This window comes from Cetorhinus maximus, chromosome 20 (genome assembly GCF_964194155.1).
Source record: "Cetorhinus maximus chromosome 20, sCetMax3.hap1.1, whole genome shotgun sequence".
Taxonomy (NCBI): Eukaryota; Metazoa; Chordata; class Chondrichthyes; order Lamniformes; family Cetorhinidae; genus Cetorhinus; species Cetorhinus maximus.
Genome location: NC_135898.1, coordinates 21,978,946 through 21,992,751, shown reverse-complemented (window position 1 = coordinate 21,992,751; position 13,806 = coordinate 21,978,946). Strand labels below are relative to the sequence as shown.

General features: G+C 49.8%; 1 protein-coding gene across 1 annotated transcript in view; it reads right to left on the bottom strand.

The window, feature by feature from the left end:
• npc1l1 (NPC1-like 1) overlaps positions 1-13,022 on the bottom strand; it is a 39,090-nt gene extending 26,068 nt beyond the window's left edge. Inside the window, exons 1-7 of the mRNA XM_078565723.1 lie at positions 12,912-13,022; positions 9,765-11,314; positions 5,790-5,890; positions 4,625-4,797; positions 3,560-3,688; positions 2,528-2,710; positions 1,361-1,475 (exon numbers count right to left, since the gene is read on the bottom strand). Of these exons, the coding sequence (XP_078421849.1) occupies positions 1,361-1,475; positions 2,528-2,710; positions 3,560-3,688; positions 4,625-4,797; positions 5,790-5,890; positions 9,765-11,314; positions 12,912-12,965 (2,305 nt within the window). The 5' untranslated portion in view covers positions 12,966-13,022. The remainder of the gene's footprint in view (positions 1-1,360; positions 1,476-2,527; positions 2,711-3,559; positions 3,689-4,624; positions 4,798-5,789; positions 5,891-9,764; positions 11,315-12,911) is intronic.
• Positions 13,023-13,806: the final 784 nt, after the last annotated feature.

Sequence of the window (13,806 nt, the reverse complement as noted above, 5' to 3'; positions counted from 1 at the left end):
CCTCAGTACTGCATCAGAGTGTCCCCTCCCTGGAGAAGACTCGAACCCACAACTCTTTGGCTTAGAGATGAGAGTGCTAGCAACAGAACCATAACTAATAACAAGGCAGGTTACCGTAAATCTTGAATATTTCCTTGGTTACAGAGATGTTAGCCAGTCGTTTGCTTTATGATTGCATTCCTCACTATCCAACTGTTCAACAGTGACCCCCGGGGTTGTATCACTAGCACCATCTTGCAATCTGAACTGCAATTGTGTTGCAACATGAGGCCAGTACAGGGAGGAAGCTAGCTTTTGGTGGCTATCTCATGGCCAGATCAAAGGAAGAGCGAGAGACCACGGTATGCCTAGTCAAAAGACACAGGGAGCCTTTTGGACTGAGCTTAAAGACTGAGGCAAAGACCAACCGCCTGGGTGGAATTTTACCTGCCCCCGCTTGGTGGGTTTGTAGGCAGTGGGGTGACTGTAACATTTCTCGGACAGCCTTCCCACCAGCCTCCCGCCCACCTCCACCTCTCCTCAATTTAACGCTGGGACAGGCGAGGCCTAGGCCCGCCCACCCACCCTTGCCTCAGCTGAGGCCCTTCAGTGGCCAATGATAGACCACTTAAGGGCTGTTTCCCGCCCAGCCTCAATTTCTCAGTTTTCAGGCTGGGCAGGAGGATTTGAGGGGAGGTGGGGTTGGGGGTGGGGGTGGTGGTGGGGGCATGTTGGGTAACCTGAAAATGAACGTTGTTCAGGCCTCAGGTGGGAAGGGTGGGGAGTGGGGAGTGGGGCACCTCCATCGGCAGCCCCTTTTTAACCCTCAAAATGCCTGACTCCTGTGGGTGCTCCCTGCCCTCCGCCCCCCCCAAACCTCTCTACCAACACTCCCACCCCTCTCTGCCCCCCCCTCCCCGGGGTCACACCACCCCTCCCCGCCCTGAAAGCCCCACACTTGGACTCCCGGGACTTAAGCTCTGGGGGGGCCGCTTGCAGGCCCAGTCCTATCCACTGCAGCCTCTGGCGCTGCAGGGACTAGAGAGCTGCCGGCCAATCAGATTGGGTAGTTGGGAGCGTGAAATGGCTGCGGAGCAGGCAGTAGTGGCGGGGACGTGTTCTCTGCCAACTCTCCGGATGGCGGGAAGGGAAACCCCAGCCCATGGCTGTAAGTGGCATTGGAAAAGCCAGATTGGAAACACTGAGGCAGGTGCAGTGGACAAATTTGAATGCGAGGCCATCTCGTGAAGCATGAGCACATCGCGTGAGAAAAAAAATACAGCCGAGCACGGTGAAAATGCTCCTCGGAAGCAGATGCAGACACTCGAACAGCCTTGGCCCATCATTTAGGTGACAGAGTGAAAATAAACCGAAACCTTACCCAGGAAGAAACAGATAGACTCAGAGATGCTGCAGAGGAGCATGCTGGGAGCGACGTCCCCCAGCACGCGGCCAATCTGCTCTTCCCTCCGCTCCCCTGCTCGCCTCTCGTCCCTCTGTTGGTGGAAAGACAACGTGAGCGTTCCGGAAGGTTCTGCTCGTTTTGGGGCTGGGGGGTGGGTGCGCAGGACTCCTTGGCGAGGTGTTGACGGACTGCTAGGGCCCCAATTCCCTTTGCTTCGCGATACAGGCAGAAGATCAGCTTCTGACAGGTAAACCCCCCTCGCAAGTCTGACCACCCGCCTCTGTCGTAATCCTCTCCATTTTCTCTATTGATTCGAGAACGTTTTGGAGCTTTCTTTGTCTCGTTCTGCCAGTCTATAAAAACCTGGATCCTCACTGTGTTGAAGTTAAGATTTGAGGCCATCAAAAACTGTGCAATTCGTAATTCCCTTCACTTCCCCTTTCTCCTGCAGTATTTAGGGTTTTGAGATTCAACCCTGATGTGATCTAATCAATACTCCCTGATTTATTTTGCCTCCCCTGTTTGTTTTCAATTTGGGTTGCATCTTATTGATGGACCTTCAGCCTTTTCTCACTCACTTTCTCATTATGTTTTCACCACCACCGGACGTCTCAAAGCGCTTGAGAGCCAAGGAAGTCCTTTGGGAGTGTGGTCACTGTTGTAATGGAGCAAACGCGGCAGCCAATTTGCACACAGCAAGCTCCCACCAACCAATGTGATCATGGCTGGATAATCAACTTGAGGGGTAAATATTGGGCAGGACACCGGGGAGAACTCCCATGCTTTTCTTCGAAATAATGCCCGTGGAATCTTTTACATCCACCCGACCGGGTTTAGTGTCTCGTACAACTGACAGTGCAGCACTCCCTCAGCACTCCACTGGGAATATTAGCCTGGGTGACGTACTCAAGTCCCTGGAGTGGGACCTGAACCCACAACCTTCTGGCTCAGATTCAAGAGCACTACCCACCGAGCCAGAGCTGGCCCTTTCACTTTACAATCGAAGTAGTTCTGCCGGAAGTTTTGTTTCTGGGTTTGGGAAGTTGGGCCACAGTGGGGCGGGCGGGTAATTACTTTCAGTTAGCACATCCCAACACTTCAGCCAACTGACGAAGGGCTTGGTTGGATTTTCCTTTAACGGACCTGATATTGCAGCACAAGAATGAAGATGTTGTCAGCCCCAACTGCAAGCACGAGGAAAGGAACGACCTCCAGAATGATGAGCGAAGAGGGCACTCCAGCATAAGCATAAAGGCCCATGGACGAAAGGACAGCACCGAGCACCACTAGAATCCCTCCCAGTCCAAGGGTAACCTTTGAATCAATCTGTAGTTCGAGAGAAACCAGAAGCACGTGTGAGACATTGTATCCAGGCATTTGTGCCCTTTCTCCATTTGGCTGACTTTGCCGATAGGGCCTGTGAATCAGGCAAGTGGCTGCCTTTTGCCAACACAACACCAGGGCTGGCGGGCCCACTTATGAAACTAGCAGCAAGCTGCACCGCACGGTACATGCTAGCCATCTGGGCGACCCACACATCTCCGGGGCAAGAAAAGATTGACATTTTTATGGAGATGTTTTCGCTTAATTTGCTCAGCGGGCATGAGCGCCGCTGGCAAGGCCAGCATTGATTGCCCTCGGCGAAGGGGATGATCAGCCATCTTCTTGAGGGCAGTTAAGTGTCAAGCACGCGGCTGTGGGTCTGGAGTCACTTGTAGGCCAGACCAGGTAAGGATGGCAGATTTCCTCCTCAAGAGGACCTGGGTGAACTGGATTAGATTTGTTTTAGTAGCATTCCAGTAGTCGCCATTACTGAAACTAGCATTCTATTCCGCAGAGAGAAAAACAAAGTTAATGTTTCGAGTCTGTATGGCCTCTGAAGAAGATTTATACGGACACGAAACATTTACTCTGTCTTTCTCTCCACAAATGCTGTCAGACCTGCTGAGTTTTTCCAGCATTTACTGCTTCTGTTTCAGATTTCCAGTATTTTGCTTTTATTCCCTTCTGGAGTTATTTAAGTGGCCCCATTCTGTGCGACTGGCTCATCCCTTGGTCAATACAGCCTGGGTGTGGAAAGGGGCACCCGACTCACTAGCTTGCCTTCAGAGAGTGGAACTAAGGCTTGAGCCCAGGAGCAACAGTACATGAGTAACAGAGGAGAAAGGCACTCACCATGATGGTCCTCCAACTTGTGTATTCTCCAAGTGCCAAGGCAATGTAGATGAATATAACTAAATAACTGATGGCAAAAATTGGAATATCTTGTGCTGTGGTTCTGTTAATCTCATCTTCGAGTGATCGCTGCAAAAACAAATCCTTTTACTTGACCTCTGTTACCTCTCAATGAGGGCAGGGCTGTAAGCTCAGAAGGAACGGCCTCCCCCCTCCCTTGCCCATGAGACAGACGATTTCAAATACTAGCCCAGACTTTAGCGCATAGCCTAGGCGGACCTTGCCGAGTGAGGGGGAAGGCTGCATTGGGGCAGGTGCTGTCCCGTAACTGAGACAGGAAAGCGGGTGGGCCTTTTAAGGGACTTGTGGCGCTAGTCACAAACACAGGCGCGATGGGCTGAATGGCCATCATCTGTTTTTGTTTTTGTTTTTTGTTTTTGTTTAGCCATCATCAGTGTTGCACAATTCTATGGCTGGAAGGGTGCTAGCTCCCTGGTCAACCTTCCTCCCTTAACGGAAGCCACCAAAATGTGGATAATCCAAGTCATTGTTCCTTGTGGAATCCCTGGATAGGATGGCTGCACACCGCCCCCATGACAAAGATCCCGCAAGCATAGCTCATGACACAAAGGGTTCAGAGGCACCTTTGAGAAAGGCGCCCCGATTTAACTAAGGGGAAAGAAGAGTAGGGGAGCTCCCTCACCAACCCGCCTCCGGGAGCCTTGGCCAACATACATCCCTCCACTACTGACTGGCCATTTACTGTGGGGGGGAGGGGGGGAGCTTTTATTGGGATCTTGCTGTGCAAATGTGGCTGCACTTCAAAAGTAGCTCGTTGACCGTGAAGGGTGGGCCCTGGGGCAAATCGGGGAACTGAAGGTCGCTGGATTGGGCACACTGCCAAGGTGCCAGCGATCCCTGCAGCCGGGTCCCGATACAGCAGCCTGGCGATGGCCAGGGGGAGCTGTGCGTCCAGGGTCAGAGTTTGCTTGAGGGCGCTCTGCTCACGTAGGGTCTCGTTTGGCGATTCAAACAGTTCTCCCAAAGGTTTCCAACCCGTCGTACCTCAGACATGTAGACAAAGCTGAAGTTAATGGACTTGTTCTGCTTGTACTCCTGCAGGATCCTTAAGTATTCTTGTTCCCAGAGCAAGACGTATTCGTATTTGGGATTATCAGTTTCAAAGTTATTCAAAGAAAATGTTATAATGAAGGCCTCCGCACCAGTGAAATCCTCATCTGTTACAGAACAAAACAGGGGTTAACATGAGGAGGTAAGTGCAGAATCACACTGTGAGTGAAAGTCAGTCAGCCTCAATCAGCCCTGCCCTAATCAGGAGACTATTGCCAATTGTTATCAGGGGAATACTTGAGTGTTGGGTATATTTCTGCCCCTCGGAATTGCCCACCCTTTGGTTAAACTGAGTGAGAATGTTTCTCTCTATATAGTCACTCGGTAGCAGAGAACTTGAGCATTGCTGAGAAAAGAGACTAGCTGTTGAAGCTTTTCATCTTGCACTCATCAGGACAAAAGCAAGAATGCCAAATTTCAAAGGGAGCAACAATTTATGCGGTATGAGAAAAGAGTGCTGATTGTCTGGAAAGCCGACTCTGATTGGTCAAGGTGTTGCCATGGTGAGTGCACCAGGGAACTATTGACCCCCATACTTTAGTTTAATTCAAAAAAGGTGCAATGCCTGGACATGTTCCTTTTGCCTGCAGAGGACTAGTCTCAGCATATGAATATATGTAGCTTCTAGCAAGCGTAAGTGAGCCACATTGCGAGCTTGACTCATAATCTTAAATTGGTTGTTAGTGTCATTAGCCCACTCAGGATTGTTCAGCAAGTGCAGAATCACAGAATCACATCCAACATTGGACATTATGTTCTGAGTTTTACAAGCATGGGCTGGTTGAGTACGGTCAGTACTCTGCCAATTGTGAACGGCCGCAGGGACGTGCTGTTTGCCAGTCATTGGGATGTAAGCCCTACATACCTGGCACCACATTGGCACTGAAAGTCATATATCACATTAAATAATCTTTATTTTTCTCCATAACCTAGCAAATAAGTATCAGTCCTGGCTTAGAGGGTAGCAATCTTGCCTCCAACTCTGACTCGAACCCATTTGCCCACTCCAACTAGCCAAATAGAAACCCCACATTAGCACAAGGAGTGTATTTCTAATAGGCCGCCAGTTCCCTTTGATAACTCTGATTAAATTCCTTACCTTTATATCCACCAACTGCCAGGAATGGAAAGACGGGGGCTCCATAATCTGCCATGCAACTCATTCCCAATGCTGTATTGTCTTTGAAAGACAGAGGAGAGCTGGAGACAGAAAGGTATTTTTTGGCACACAAAAATCAGCAGGTTGTGTGTAAGTGTTGCAAGAACAGACAATCAGTGAGGGACCTTCAAAAAGGAGATGGCTTGGGTACAGACTAGACACCGTCCCACAATGGGGAATTAAGCAGAGCCGTCTTAGCTAGAACTCCCTGAATGACTAAAGATATGGAGATTAAATGAAGACAAAGAGCTGTATGTTAAACATCAGGTTCCTGACTCTGTAGAAAACCAAAACTGAATACAAGAGGTACAGGAGAGAGGTGAAAAAAGGCAATAGGAGAGGTAAAACAAGGATGTGAGAATATTTTTGGCTGGGCCAGCCTTTACTGCCCATCTCTAGTTGCCCTTGAGAAGATGGTGGTGACAACTGAGAGGCTTGCTTGGCCATTTCAACCACATGTGGGCCAGAACCACAGATTTCCTTCCCTAAAGGGCATTAGTGAACCAGGTGGGTTTTTACAACAATGGTTTCATGGTCATTATTAGACTTCTAATTCCAGATCTTGATTGAATTCAAATTCCACCATGGTAGGATTTGAACCCAGTTCCCCAGAGCATTGCCCTGGGTCTCTGAGTTACTCGCTCAGCAACAATACCATTACATCATCACATCCCCATAATTTAGAAGGTAACATAAAAGGGAACCAGTTCAGGGAAGATTCACTCGGCTGATTCTTGGGATAAAGGGTTAGTCTTATGAGGAAAGGTTGAGCAGGTTGGGCCTATACTCATGGGAGTTTAGAAGAATGAGATGTGATCTTATTGAAACATATAAGATTCTGAGGGGGGCTTGACAGAGTAGATGTGGAGAGGATGTTTCCCCCTCATGAGGGAGTCTAGAACTAGGGGGCACAGATTCAAAATAACGGGTTTCCCATTTAAGATGGAGAGGAGGAGGAATCACTTCTCTTGGAGTCTGTGGAATTCTCTTCCCCAGAGAGCAGTGGAGGCTGGGTCATTGGATACATTGAAGGCTGAGTTGGATTTTTGATTGACAAGAGAGCCAAAGGTTATGGAGGGACAGACAGGAAAGCCACAATCAGATCAGCCTTAATCTTATTAAATGGTGGAGCAGTCTTGATGGGCAGAATGGCCTATTCCTGCTCCTAATTCTTATGATACGTGGAAGTATTTTATAAAGATAAATCATAAAGAGTTAGTCAAATGAAGGGCAGGGCCGATTACAGGCCGATTGTGGAGGTAGAGGGCGTGGCCGACCCTACTAAGTGAGTAGAGATTGTGGAGGCTCTGGCCCACAATCGGCCAACCCTCCTTAGGTATCCAAGTGGCGCTGGTGGGCTGAAGGATTGCAAGTGTTACCCCCTCTGTTCAAAAAGGAGGAGAAAGAGTGATAAGCGCGGCAACTGCAGGTCTAGCCAGTTTAACGGTGGTGATGGGGGAATTGTTTAGAGATTTTAATCTGGGACAAAGTTCATTGACATGTGGAAAACATTTATAAAAGTCACAGATTTATCAATTTTCCCTTGACTGTGCATGACTAACGGGACTGTCCTGTTTAATGAAATACCAGAGAGGAGCAGTGAGGGTAATGCTGTTGAGGTGAATCCAAAGTTTCGAAAGGTATTTGATAAAGTGCCACGTAATAGCACTTGTTGGCAAAATTTGGGATTGAAGGGGAAATAGCTGAGCGGTTACAAGATTGACTGGGGAGCAGAAGGTAGGGATTCAGTGATGAAGAGAGTGAAAATATATTGTGTTCCCCGAGGGGGGGTTGCCACTAGGACCACTGCTCTTTGATATACAGGGTTGCCCAACATATGGCCCACAGGCTGGAGTGCGGCCCACCGAGGATTCCTACCCAGCCCATGGACCAGTGTTCAAAATCCAGTTAAATAGATTCTGCAAGGAGCCACTCCTCTAATCTCAGGCTATTTCCCTCCTGCGATAGCCTCACCAGAATTCCAGTGTCTGCTTTAAGGAGGAGTGGACCTGACCTGTCCCCACAAGGCCACCATGCTGCATTGCGCATTCACAGGTCAATGAGAAATATTACATGTATCAAAATTGCACTGAAGTACCTCTGAGTGCAGCATGATCTATGTAAAAAAAAAATGAATATCATTTACACATTGTGCGACGGCCATTTTGAAATGCTTTGTACTGTTGTTTTAGGCATACGGGACTCTTGCCTTTATCAATCGAGGCATAGATTACAAAAGTAGGGAGGTCATGTTGGAGTTATATAGAACCTTGGTGAGGCCACAGCTGGAGTACTGTGGGCAGTTCTGGTCGCCACATTATAGGAAGGATGTGATTGCACTGGAGGGGGTGCAGAGGAGATTCACCAGGATGTTGCCTGGGATGAAACATTTAAGTTATGAAGAGAGGTTGGATAGACTTGGGTTGTTTTTGTTGGAGCAGAGAAGACTGAGGGGCGACCTGATCGCAGTGTACAAGATTATGAGGGGCATGGACAGGGCGGATAGGGGGATAGGGAGCAGCTGTTCCCCTTAGTTGAAGGGTCAGTCACAAGGGGCAGGAGGTTTAGGGGGGATGTGAGGAAAAACCTTTTTACCCAGAGGGTGGTGACGGTCTGGAATGCACTGCCTGGGAGGGTGGTGGACGCGGGTTGCCTCACATCCTTTAAAAAGTACCTGGATGAGCACTTGGCATATCATAACATTCAAGGCTATGGGCCAAGTGCTGGTAAATGGGACTAGGTAGGTAGGTCAGGTGTTGCTCACGTGTCAGTGCAGACTTGATGGGCCGAAGGGCCTCTTCTGCACTGTGTGATTCTGTGATTCTATGATATTTGCATGAAGAAAGTCTATTTTTGCAAAAAGAAAAGAGAGGTGATTCAAATCCACAATGGGCAATTGTTTTCACCGCGTCAGGTCACTTAGGAATCACCCGCCAACCTTGGTCAGCAGTCTAGCTGCTATGATTCCAGATATCTCCCTAAATCAGTCTTCAATACAAGAAAGGAAGCCAGTAAATTAATTTCTCCTCATGTGAAGCTTGTTCATAAAAATGCACTTTTTTTTCGCTGTTTCGATTGGATTAATACAAATTTCTTATGACTTATCTTCCCGAAATGGTCTCGTGGTGAAATGTGGCACCTCACACCAAAAGGTTGACACCCCTGGAACATGTTAATGTCCTAGACTTGAGTATACAGAGCACAGATCCTTAGCTTTATAAAGAGAGCAGTAGAGTGCCAAAGCATGGAGGTCATGCTCAACTCTCCCAAAAGCACTGGTTAGGCCCCTGCTGGAGGGCTGAGTGCCAGCTCTGAGCCCCTCTCTTCCAGAAGCATGTCAATGCCTTGGAGACGGGCAGAGCAGATTTGCCAGACTGGTGGGGTCTTCAGCTACAGGGGAGGAGCCGGAGATGCCAGTGCTGCTCTCCTTAGAGCAGAGAAGGTTAAGGGGAGATTTTAATGGAGCTGTTCGAAACGACAAGGGGTTTTGACATGGGAGGGAGGGAGAAACCGTCTCCAGTGGGAAAAGGGCTGGTAACTAGGGATGATTGAGGAAAGAAGCGTTGGAAGAAAAATCATTTATGCAATGCGTTATCGTGATCAGGGATGCACTAAGCCTGTAAGGGCGGTGGAAGCAGATTCCATAGTAACTTCCAAAAGGGAATCGGATAAATCCTAGAAGGGAAAATGTGTGCGGGGGGAAATTGGAAAGCTCTTTCAAGGAGCTGGCACATGCACGATGGGCTGAATGGCCTCCTCCTGTGCTGTGGCTTTGACCCCAGGGCAAAGCGCAGAGTTACGGGGGTTTGTGCACCAATTCTCCAACAGTGCCCCCCCCTACACTGTCTTTCTCTCTCTCTCTCTCTTGCTGTGCGCCTCCATATTGTAAAACATATGAAGGGGTGGAAAACTTACTTGACGCAATACAGAAAGTGGTCTCGCCAGTCGACAGTCCCGGTTATGCCGGTTACGGTCTGGTTTGCAGTGGCGCTAATCCTGGTGCTGTTGTTCTGGAAGTACTGCAGCAAGCTGTTGACGGCGCAGTCTGTAGTGCGTGGGTTGTTGGGCTGGAGAGGAGCATAGCAAATGTCCTTGATGGTGATGTTCCTCTGCGCCGTTTCTGACCAGACACTTATAGCCTGGAGCCGTGTCTGAAAGTCCAGGAGCTCCAGGACGATCTCCTTGGAGAAGATGCCATTGTACGTGTTTGGCCCAAAAAGTACGGAATCATAGGTGTAACTGGAACGGTTCTCCACGGTGACGATGATCTGGTTGGTGCGGAAGAAAGGGCCAAAGTTGGCATCGTGGAAATCTTTCTCCCTGCGGGCACGGCTATCGGGGGCCGACCACAGCTCCACGGGGTTGGTGGTGAGCGTGATGAATACAAGCCCGGCCGACAGCACGATGACGACGACGAAAGCGATGCAGATCACGACAATGGGGTATCGGGCCACCATGGTGCCCCACGCCCTGAACATCCTGGCCAGGGACAGCTGTGTGGCCCGGCTGAGCTTGTGAGACCAGGCGACGTCCTTGGGGCCGAGCGGGGGGCTTTGCGGGAGGCCGGTGGCGGCAGCACCAGCCTGGCGTTTCTGAGCCGCGCGGCAGACGAGGAAGGTGGCGAACAAGAGCACCACCAAGCAGAAGGCGATGATGCATATGACGAGGGCGCCGTCCAGCTTGCCGATCTTCCAGGGCCCGGGGGGTGGGACTGGAGCCGGGATGGCGGGGCAGGACTCGACGCAGTCCAGGCAGGAGCAGGCCTGCCCGTTCAGGCCCGTGGACTCGTCGCACCTCCAGAAGGTGCCGTTGTACGGCACAATCCCGCTGCCGGGGCTGGTGGTCGTGTTGTCGGTCAGGACAAAGTCGATGTCCAGCGGGGCCAGGCCGTTGCTGCTGTCGCCTTGGAAACGGAGCCAGCGCTCGGTGTTGCACAGCGTGGAGCCGTACTTGCCGCACATGGGCGAGATGGCATAGCCACCCGTTGCAGGGATGCGCACATTCCTGCACGAGTTGAACGTGCCGTCGGCAAACCGCCTGGTGTAGTAGCACTGGTACTCCAACACGGCCTCGGTGGCCACGTACAAGACGCTGGTGTTATAAGTCCTGGTGACGTTAATGTAGAGGCTCTGGTTCGGGCTGCAAGTGTTCTGACAATAGAGGTTTATAAAGTTGTCGACACAGGAGGGGCAGCGGCTTAAGAGGGGCTTGGACAGCGATAGGCTCTTGTCCAGCATCTTCAGCTGCTTCACTGAACAGCACGCGCGGGTGCTTTGGTCTCCGGTGTAGAGCATTGGACAGACCGTTTTCAGTTGCTCCAAGTGTTTGCCCGATATAATGGGGGCAGGTCCGTTGTACACGCAAGGGATTCTGGCCGGCAGCAAACTGTTAGTCACCTCCGGGTTTTTCCCACAGTCTTTATAAAAGGCACAGTATCCATGCTGGTGAATTGAGGTGCAGGTCACCTGTAAAGGGGGAAAGTTCGGTGAACTGTTAGAAGCATATTCTCTTCAGAACATCACAGTCCTGCGGCGAGTAACTCACCTCCTGACTCCCCAGAGCCTGTCCACCATCTACAAGGCACAAGTCAGGATGTGATGGAAACTCCCCAGTTTCACTTGCCTGGATGAGTGCAGCTCCCACAACACTCAAGAAGCTCGACACCATCCAGGACAAAGCAGCCCGCTTGATTGGCACCACATCCACAAACATTCACTCCCTCCACCGCCAAGACAGGAAATATTTATGCCTATAGGGCTTCAAAAGCCTTGGGCCAAGTCTTAACCCCCAGGCTAAGGTGGGTTTGGGGTTATGTCAGAGGTTAAAGGGCAACAACAGGAACTGAAGCTGTCCCAAGCTACCCCCGCTTCCAGTTTTAATGGATGGCAGGCCAGGGTTGGGTAACTAATCCACTCATCAGAAGCAGGTTGGTGTAAATATTATGTAGAGGCCTTTTAATGGGCATTCTAGTTTTTAACCACGGGCTTCCCAGGCTTTAAGGAACTCAGCAGCTTAAAGGGAGCAAAAGGGGCAGAATCCATGTGGTAAGTGCCTTTACAACACTTCTTGTGGGCCGAGAGGGGGAGGAGTGCTTCCTTCAGGCCCAACAAGCTAGCCAGTAAACCCTTCTTTGCAATCTGTCTGATTCCCCCGCCCACCACCACTATTGGAGGCCCCTCCCCACCACAATCGGGACCCGTTCGCTGGGTGATCGAGACACCCTTGCGATCAGGACCCCCCCCTCCACAAACAGCTAAGGTGATATTAGGACAGGTGACCATAGGCTTGGCCAGGTAGGGTACTGAGCGCAACATGGTAGGTTATGTTATCAATGATCTCTCTCCATGAAGAAATTCCTGCAGGTTTTCCTGTTGGTCATAGTTAATCCATTCTTCACGCAGCATATCACTGATTTGTCATAAACCCAGAATATTCTGTCACCATTTTAATCCTTTTCCTCCCAACTTCAGGAAAATGTTTTCCCTAAAACCCTCCGCCTCTCTTCTTCTCTAGCTCTCATCTCCACCTCCCTGCCCTCCATTGCCATCTCTCCTTCCCTCTATCTCTCCATTGCCATCTCTCCGCCTCCCTATCTCTCTATCTCTCAGGTCTCCACCACTCCGTTGCCAACTCTCCAGCCTTCCAGCCTTTTACTCTTCCATCCCTCTGTCTCTCCATCCTTCCATCCCTCCTTCTATCTCTCCGTCCCGCCCTTTCTCTGGCCCTCTGCCCCTCACTCCTCACTCCTGATGCTCCTGGAAAGCTCTGACTGCAGACAATATTGTCCTGATATTTTGCCTGGGCATCTCAGAGTCAATTTTTGGCTGATCACAACCCTGCGTGAAAGCGCTTTGGGACACTGGGCTAAGCTAACAGCACTATTCAAATGCAAGATGTTGTAACAGCAAAATAGGACTCAAAGACCACTGTGTCCAGTCCTCAGTCAGGGCAATTACAGAGAAGTTAGTCAGCTCAGTCACAAATCGAGTGACACAGAGATCACAGCAAGTAAGACAGAACAATCTCATAGTCAAAAACCAGTAATGAGTGGTTGGCACTTACCATGAATGAGAGGAGATTGAGTAACAGTAGAACAGCGAACACTTTCACCAACATTTTAGATTTCTTTCACCGGTCTTTTTACTTTAACAAAACTGTCATACTTTGGACAGATTTCACAGGAGGTCTGAGTGACAGGCAGAGAATATATCCATCAATTTCCGGAGCAGGGTATGGGATTTTAATAGACTCTCCTGCCCCACGTCATCCTCCTCTTCCTTATCATTGCTGTAGCGTGATGGAGGACAGCCAATCTGAAGCCACAAATACCAATAAATACCAGGTTATCATTAACTTAGTGTCCTGCTAGCAGGCAATGGTTAAAAGGGCACAGGTCCATTTACTCAGCTACTCTAGAATGTTAGCTGTGACTCAGGCGGGTGACGCTCCTGCCTCTGAGCCCAAAGGTTGTGGGCTTAAGTCCCACTCCAGGACTTGAGTGCAAAAAGACTGATACTCCAGTGTGATACTGAGGGAGTGCTGCACTGTTAGAGGTTTCCTCTGTCAGATGTGAGTTTCATTGAGGACCCATTCTGGGGGGGATGGGAATGGAATGATTTTTTTAAAAAGTTGATGGTCAAAAGAGTGTATATTTTAAAAAGACATCTGTTTGATGTATGATATTAAAGTGCCAGGTATATTAATCTCCAGCAAATGCTGTTAATAGAACAACAGACAGTGTTTGTGTGTACGTGACTGTTGTGTTGCTAGAGGAATTGACTTTGGTGGGGCACTGGTGGTCGTTTGCCTGTCTGCCCACTTGATCTAAGTACCCTGCTGAGACACTGCTGGTGGAAATTCTCCAGTGCCGGAGTTACCCCTGGTCGGTGACACAAGATCCACTGACACATAGTGGGTGGTGACCACAGTAGTCATACACTAGAGTCTTTGTTACCCC